The 9,366-nt window shown below is 34.2% G+C and overlaps 1 protein-coding gene across 1 annotated transcript in view; it reads right to left on the bottom strand.

Moving 5' to 3' along the window:
- The window catches only part of ell (elongation factor RNA polymerase II), a 50,201-nt gene that overhangs the window by 12,201 nt on the left and 28,634 nt on the right, over positions 1-9,366 (bottom strand). The window contains exons 3-4 of the mRNA XM_016471739.1: positions 5,595-5,716; positions 359-522 (exon numbers count right to left, since the gene is read on the bottom strand). Coding sequence (XP_016327225.1) covers positions 359-522; positions 5,595-5,716 — 286 coding nt within the window. The remainder of the gene's footprint in view (positions 1-358; positions 523-5,594; positions 5,717-9,366) is intronic.

Below are 9,366 nucleotides of genomic sequence, written 5' to 3'. Positions count from 1 at the left end.
GCACAGCCCGAGTCGTGACTTAGCACTGCGGATCAGTGGGAATGTATTCAGCTGATTGATTTTGCTCATTAAATGTCTTTGGTGAACGCTAGTGTTTTGTAATGATAGCTTTGAGCGAGTTAGCAGAGTTCTCGGTATAATATTTTAGGCGTCTCGTCAGTGAGCACCGGAACAGACAGCTTCATAAATTATGTAGCACGCTGCAGTTCCAGACATGTGGAGACGCACTGGCTCTAATCGCCCCCTTCCACCTGTCTATGCGCACTGCGTGTAAACCGATGAGATTTTGAGCAGCTGACGGCCAAAACGAGGTTCTTCCATTCAAGGACCGTGGTGGCCCGAGATGCGTCAAACCTACCCACGTATCTCCCGCCGGGCTTGATGACGATGGCGCCCCGGCTGCGGGTTTCCTCCTCGGCCTGAGCCATGCTTTGCCTGGCTTTCTGGTAGGAGTCGTCTGTGGCGCACACCGTGATTTTGTCCTGGATCCCTCCCAGGCAGTCCAGCTGTATGCTCCCTTCACTGGATAGAGACCAAGCCTGTTAGATACTCAAAACGCCACCGACTACACCACCTTCTCATCAGTTATCCACTTTCAAATGTGTCGTCATGGCTCATTTACAGCCCAGGTGGTCGGATGGGCGTCCTCTAAGAGAGAGATTTCTTACAGCCGGCTCATCCACCTTGAAACCCTGCCAACCGCCTCTGAGCTGTTTGCTCTAAGTCTGGAAATACTGGGAGTCAAAACATCTGATCACAGTCAAGGCACATAGTGTTTTCCCACCATGCCTGTGCAAAACAACTTTTCACGGAAAGGGAACCGAGATAACAGAATGCGCATCCTGTTTGTTTGCGTAATTACAAAAACACAAATGTTCTTTTTATTGCGAGTGTGCAAAAATAAAAGTAAACATTTACATTTAGCAGACGCTTTTATCCAACGCGACTTACAAATGAGGACAATGGAAGCAATCAAAATCAACAAAACAGCAATGATACGCAAGTGCTATAACAAGTCTCAGCGTAACGCAGTACACGTAGCAAGTTTTTTTTTAATTATATAGGCCTAATAAATAAAAAGAAAAGAGATAGAATACAAAAAGAATAGAGAAGCTAGTGTTAGTTTTTTTTAACACTTTGCGGGTTGTCTTACCCTTATCTGTGGGGCCAAAAATATATATTTAATACTAGTATTTAGTAGAGCCCGACCGATATGGGTTTTTTGGGGCCGATACCGATATTAGGGAGTAAAAAAAGGTCGATATCGATATATCGGCCGATATTCTTTGTATATTATAGTACAGTACCAGTCAAACGTTTTGCTGCCTGAACAAGAGACCTCCTTACTGAAGGGAAAGTGTTGACTGGTGTCACTATCTCGTGAACGCGCCGGCGGATCTCCACCAAATTCGGGGGATCCCTTCAGCTCAAGGACCCCTCTCGAACACCACCCTCCGCACGTCAGTAGCCCCCCGGGATCGCTAGATTGGTCGGCGCCGGACCGCGAATTTAACCACCCGTAACTCCCGAACCCCGGGGGCTATCGACGCGGGGGTGGTCTCATTTGAAAGAGAGCCTCGAGACATACACTCGATTCGCATTCGAGAGGGTTCCTCGAGCTGAAGGGATCCCCCGAATTTTGTGCGGATTCGCAGATATCGTGCTCTTACGGAGATATGGCCGTTCAAAGTTTCAATGGTTTTCCACAGACTTATAAGATAAGCTTTAAAGCGTTTCATCCAGGTCGCCAGTAGCAAACAATGGAGCACACTCTGCTGGACAAACTAAGTAATTACACCATTTCAAGCATTTTATCTGCATTATGTTCTGTAAAAAAAAAAAAAAAGTTAATATCGGCGGCATATTCGCCGATACAGATATATCGGCGACAGGCTCATATCGGCCGATAATATCGGCTAAACTATATATCGGTCAGGCTCTAGTATTTAGTGTCAGCTGTTTGATCGCGCCGGCGCCTCGCACACACTAGGGTTGGGCCGATAGTGTTGAGCCGGTGTTGCCATCGCAGTCTGTTTATTATCAAAATAAAATACAGTCAGCCAAACATCAATTTTTAAGAGTCCGTAGTATTACCGGTCTACAGCTGCTGTTATGACAAGCGCATTTTTGAGCATGTGAAGAGGATGATTTTTCCGGCGATATGCGAACACGCATGAAGCCTAGTCTACATTATAAATAATAGTTTAACACTGAAATACACTGCGAATATGGAAACATTGGATTTGTGCCGAATGAGAGAGGTACGTGAGCCTAACGGTACGCTGTTTTGCTTTGTTTTGGTTTCTTTAGCTTTATATTTTTTCATTCTTGATCTGTTCTGCATACCGTTACATTTGAATGATTTGTTTTGGAGTGAGGGGAACTATGCTATGATTATAGTGTTTATAATGTTTATACATTATAATATTTCTCTTTATTTGGTATTATTTCTGGTATTATTACACTATCGCCAAACATTCCGCTGCTCACCAGAGAGTGGAGAGAGTGGGTTAAGCAGTAGCACCAATCAACGGGAGCGATTTTGAACAAAGCTGATTGGTCAATAATATGTTGAGGACCAATACATAATCTACAAATCATGCTCCAAATACATCTACATAAACCCACGATCGCTCTGTCTCGTATGCACGCACTGTCACGATCTACTGCACTTGTTAATGGCAGATCTTTAAAAACAAAAAAATCCAAAATCTGACATTTTCCAGAACAGGATCCGGCTCAAATTAAGCACTGGGCAGCGCTAAAAGAAAAATTCAAACAAAGTTTGTGTTGTGAGAATGTTAGTAAGGTTGACTACAATAAAATTTGTAATTCATTATAGTCCAACAAATCCAAACCCCCCCCCCCCCTAAAATTACTACACTCAACCGATATTTAGGTTGCGTAGATCAGTAAAAATCATCCGCACTCATAAACAGTTTTTTGGATTTTTTAAATTACACAAAAAGCACACAAATGGATCATCAGGACCAAATATATATGATTCTGATGATCCATGTGTGCTTTTTGTAAAATGAAAAATCCAAAAAACATCGTTTATGAGTGCGTGCAGATACTGATTTTTTTATTTGAGGTAATTCATTATAGATAATTTTAAATAAAATAAAAGCAATAAAAAAAAAAAAAATAAAATAAAATAAAATATATATATATATATATTTCTGTTGTTGTTTTTCTTCAAAATCGAATTCAAAATATGAAATGTGCATAAAAATATTGTAAATGAATAAATTATGGAAACAGTAGAGATAAAACAAATTGTGTTTGTTTTCCGAAGTTATATTTATCCACTTAAATCTTATACATTTACATTCAAAAGTTTGACGTTAGTAATACTAATAAAAAAAATAAAATAAAAAAAAACTTTAGGAAATTAATACTTAAGCAAAGATGCATTAAACTGACCAAAAGTGACAAAGACATTTATAAGGTTACAAAATATTTCTGTTTCAAATAAAAATTAAAGAAAGTCCCAATAGAATGATTTTTGAAGGATCACGTGACTGGAGTAAAGACTGCTGAAAACTCAGCTTTGAATCATAGGAATAAATGACATTTTGAAATATATTCAAATAGAAAATAGTTATTTTAACGTGTAATAATTTTACAATATTACAGTTTTATATTTTTGATCAAATAAATGCAGCATTGGTGAGCATAAAAGACGTAAAAAAAAATGTAAAAAAATAAATTTGTATCTACCCCAAACATTTGAACAGTAGCGTAAATGTATACATATGAATTATAAATGTATTTTTTTGATTAGATTATAAATGTAAAAATCCAATTAATTCTTTGAATAAAAATGAATAAAAACCAAACTCACTAGTGGACCTGATAAACCAAACTAAACTGACATCTCACATAGAGATGGGCGATATACTGGTAGAGATTTTGGACTATCGTTTGTATCGTGGATAGACGTGACGTTGCTCTGCTACGTGGTATCGTTTGCACACGTTTTTAAGCATTGCGGTTTAAAAACAAGTGATTTTAAGCTGCTGAAACGCAATCAGCAGCAAAAGAAAACTCATTTCACTATATGCTCACGCTGTCTGAGATTTTCTGAGCGCTGTCAGAGAGGCGCATGTAAAGAGTTATTTTTGCTGCTTTATAGGCTTTGAACCATTAAACACACTTGTATCCGTGTCAAAATGCCCACCTTTGCAAGTATCCTCGAAAACACCGTAGTTTAGGTCTTTAGTGAAAGCGAACGGTTGAGAAAGAAAACGCGTAACATTGGATCCGGGTAGTTCTTAAAGTGACAGCAGTCTAATATTCCTGCTGTCTGTCACTCATGTTAATCCAACAACAAAAGAGAAAAAAAATCTCACTGCTCTTGACCAAATCACTTTTGTAACTTTAATTTTAAGAAGAAATATATATTTTATTTATACAGAGAAGAATATGCAGTGTTTTTATACATCTGATTACAATTTATTTATACAATGTATGTAGCATTTCTTATATGTTCTACTGTAGTTTTTTGTCCTGTTGCTTGTAATTAGTTTCTTATTCTCTTAAAATTGCTGACTATTTACTTGTCTTCAGTGAGCTTGTTTTTTTATTTTATTTATTTGTTTTTTTTTTAATTTAGGCTAGTATTAGTTTGTGATATTAACCCTGGTGACAAGAATTATGAAACTTCTATGGTATCAATTTTTGATATCAAAAGACCTTAAAGCAAAAATTACTATATAGTCATATATATCGTTACTTTGAAATAAAATTACTCGTATCGTGATCAGATTTTGGTCATATTGCTCACCCCTAATCCCACAATATACTGGAGTTGTGTAATCAAGTGGTTGTTAAAGACATACAGGCTGGCAGCTGTAAGATCAAACCCCTAAAGTGTGATCCACCATCGTACAACGATCTCCAATGCGAGCACTGAACCCCAGACTGTCCCTGTAAGTGTACTTTCATTAGGTGCAAGCCTCAGCTAAATGACAAATTGTTAAATTATGAGGTGCAACAGGCTGAAGAGAGTGAAAAGTTGGACTAATTATATGAGAAAGCCAGTGAAGCATTAACACCGATCTACAACAAAAGGCCAATTCAACAGAAAGGGAGCAGTAATTGCGTAACATTTTTTAGCTTCGACATATTGAGATGAAAGACACAGTTTTTAAATCTTACGGTGTTGTTGAATAAAGATTGTGACTTGAGTTAAAATACTGTAAGGGAATCACAGAGTTCACAAGGAAACATTAGGCCTGAACATCTGCTGACCCTTCGGTCTTCTTAAAAACCTTTTAAGACATTAACAGCAAGTCTGCATTTGGATTTCTTGTTTCTTCCTTATTTGGTTGGACAATTGGCCAAATTCAATTTATTCTCTCCGTTCTGGTGTTCGGCCAGTAGCGGGAACGGAGAAAGGAACAGATGGCACTTGTAATGATGCCATGGACGCAATCACAAAAGAGCTTTTAACACTCAAACATCAGATCAACTGTTTTCATGGCAACATTTCCTTTGCAAATACAAACACACTTGTACAGAAGTCATTACAGTACCTTGAGACGGTTGTGAATCTGTCTAAAATCATGTGGTTTAATTTTGCTTCTTACCTTGTAATATACTGCTGAATGCAGTCGAAGCTGCCCTGGGGATTGTCCTTACCCACATTGGACAGGTAGAACGTAAACGTTCGCAGCTCATTTGGATTCTCTGACTGCGGTATTGAGATTTTCTGTTAACACAGAACAAGAGAACAGCCAATATAAGCATCGAGACTGTTAAAAGCAGCTGCTTAGTACAAAATGGTTTACACAGATTTACCTGTATTTTTTAGTATGAAGATAAATAAATAAAATACAAATTAAAATATAAATACATCAAAATAAATAAAATACTAAATATAAAAAAAAAAAATCTAAATATGAATGAATAAAATATAGATCAAAATAAATATCCAAATGAACAAATTAATAAATCAAAATCAAAATCAAAATGAATAAACTGAAATATATAAAATTAACAAATATTTAAAATAAATAAATTTAAATACTATCAAAAATCAAAAATATGCATAAATCTAAAATAGATTTTTTTCTTTACATTTTACATTTATACAAGTATGAATAAATTAACACTAAATATACATAAACATCTAAAATAAATATGTTAATAAATGTAAATATAAATAAAATGTATATAGTTCAAAATGAAACATCTATAAGAATATATAAATAGCCTAAATCAAAATCAAAATAAATGAATAAACTAAAATATATACACAATCAAATCAAATACAAAAATATATAAATGGCAAATCTAAAAAAAAACCTCAAATATAGATAAACTCAAAATGTATAAATTACAAACAAAAATCTTAAATATATAAATCTGAACAAACAAAATGGATAAATAAAAACTAACATAAATCAATAAATATTTAAAATATATAAATGTAAAATATAAATAAAATACAAATATGAATAAACTAACACTAAATATACATAAAAATCTAAAATAAATATCTAAAAATAAATAAAAATATAAAGACAAATAAAATTTATATATATTGTATATATAAATATTGTATATATAAATAAATATAAAAAAATTAAATATGAATAAAAAATAAAAAATAAATATCTATATAATAAATAAATAAATCTAAATGCAAATCAAAATAAATGAATAAACTAAAATATATAAAATCACAACAAATATCTAAAATATATACATAAATCTCAATACAAGTCAAAACAAATCAAATAAATAAAATCAAAATATGCATTAATTACATAAATCTAAGATTTATAAATAGAAAAAAAAGAAAAAAAATATATATATAATTTATCAATCTTAATGAATAAATAACAAAACGAACAAATAAAAACAAATATAAATCAATAAATATCTATAATATATAAAATGTAGACGTAAAATATATCTAAAATAAAAATGACTAAACTAACACACATCAATATAAATAATCAAAATATGAATTTACTAAAATTAATAAAGTAATTCCAGTTAATATTAGACTAAATTCAATGTAAAACAAATCTCCTAAAGGAAGAGCTTTTCCAATTGGTTTGAGATCATGGTAGATGGTGTGTGTCATCCATGAGTTTCACTTCAGTCAAATGAGATTTTCTACAGTGACCTGCAAATGCATCATCTTTTAAAGAGCTGCACTTGACCACTTAAGATAACTGCGGTTTGTGGCCCTCAGGGACCTTCTGTAATCTCCTTAATGTGCAACCATACAGACCAGCGTCCGGCTCCCGCAGCAGCACACCTGAGAAGGCAGCAAACAAACGCGTCTCAGGCTCGGCGTCGTGAGCCGAATTACAGCCATCAACTGAGCGGCAGCAGCAGCTGTCACGCACACATGCAAAGCTGAAAACACGGCAATCATTTACAGCACTTTCCTGAGACTCGCTTCGTGTGACTGGCAACTCTGTCGGCCTTGTTAAATAAATGAAAAAAAATGTAATATTCACTGCATCCCAAGCAGGAACAAGAGAACGGTGAACTGAACGGTGTATAGATGTGTGAGCTCCTGCACAGTAGACATTATTATGCAAGCAGCAACAAATCTCCTTAAACTCCTACACAGCTAAAACATACCTTTAACAAATGGGGAAAAACTATTATGATGATGACAAACTATTAATTTTATGTAATTAATATACTTTAAATTAGAGTAATTGTATATAATACTAATATAATTTTAAGTCATTTATTCAATTTACATTGACAATTATTCACATTTTAAAAAGACTTACACAACAACAATTTCATTTGTAAAATATTTTTCAAGCATGACTATACATTTTTTATTATTTAAAATTGACAGTTGTCAATTAATAAAAATTCAAATAAATTGGCATGCATCTGAATGTACATAATTATACACTAACAAAAATAACATTTGATATAAATACAACATATTTAAGCATTGTATAAAATATTACTACAAGACAGCATCAGTTATCAACAAATAATTCAATTTATTGATAATTTACATTATACAGGAGGAGGAGGAGGAGAAGAAGAAGATTTTTATATAATTAAAATATTTAAAGTAGGACTGGGCGATATAGCTAAAAAATGTATTAACGATATAATGTTTCATAACGTTTGGTATCGATAATTATTGACATTTTTTAAAACAAAGAGCAACAGAATTGTTTTTTTTTTAATTTAAACACGGTGTTTTTAAATTAACCCAATTTATTGACAAACAACACTTTTTTTAACAGTCAAACACAAAATAAAAATTAAATCTCATTTCTAATTTTTGATATGCAGATTAAATAGGTCTTAATTAACTCATGAATCAAATATAATTTTGCAAATTGCATAAACAATTATGAACAAAACAGCATCATGTATTTATGCATTGCTTAATACAAAGAGCCGAATCACCCATCACACAGATTGCCTTTAAAAACATAAGATGCAGTGAAAAGGAATAAACCTCCACAAATTCGTGACGTGTTTTCTAAAAGTTTAAACTGTTTTAACTTTGCATGGCTTTCTATACATCTCTTGTGTGAGACGCGAGAGCAGCAGTCATATTTGTCAGTCTAAAAATGCGCCGAATATGCGTTCTGTGTGAATGGCTTGGTTTCGGTTTTAACCCATTCAAGATCTTCTCCGCATTGAGCTACTATATTTCTCTAATATTTTGAATGAATAACGCAGCAACTGCGCGTCTCGTGGGCTAGACCAGGGGTCACCAGACTCGGTCCTGGACGGCCGGTGTCCTGCAGAGTTTAGCAGCAACCCTAATCAAACACACCTGAACCAGCTAATCAAGGTCTTACACCAGGCAGGTGTGTTGAGGCAAGTTGGAGATAAACTCTGCAGGACACCGGCCCTCCAAGGACTGAGTTTGGTGACCCCTGGGCTAGACCAACAAAACATTAAAATGCAACAACGTCACTTGCATCATCACCGCATCTCGGTGCAATTTGATTGTACTATTTTTGCATTTAAATTTATATTTTTTTATTCACAATCTCCTCATCACAGGCAGGCACAGCCCTCATTTCAGCATGTGTTCATGTTTGTGTGTGCTGTCTGCGTCACTCATAGCACGTGCCTATATCGTGCACTTATATCGAACATTTTTTCTATAGTTATCGAAGGTGGTGTACCGTCGATAAATATCTATACCGTTTTATCACCCAGGCCTAATTTTAAGTATAACAATATACTATAACAATAACAAACTTTGATATAAACATAACATTTAAGAACTACATAAATTATTATTATTATTATTATTATTATTATTATTATTATTATTATTAGGGATGCACCAATACTGGTATCGGTATCGGGCCCGATACTGAGCTCCTGTACTCGTACTCGACAAGC

Source organism: Sinocyclocheilus anshuiensis, unplaced genomic scaffold, assembly GCF_001515605.1.
Source record: "Sinocyclocheilus anshuiensis isolate Anshui unplaced genomic scaffold, SAMN03320099.WGS_v1.1 scaffold420, whole genome shotgun sequence".
Classification (NCBI taxonomy): domain Eukaryota; kingdom Metazoa; phylum Chordata; class Actinopteri; order Cypriniformes; family Cyprinidae; genus Sinocyclocheilus; species Sinocyclocheilus anshuiensis.
Note: the sequence above shows the minus strand (reverse complement) of the source record. Positions and strands in the feature narration are given on the sequence as shown.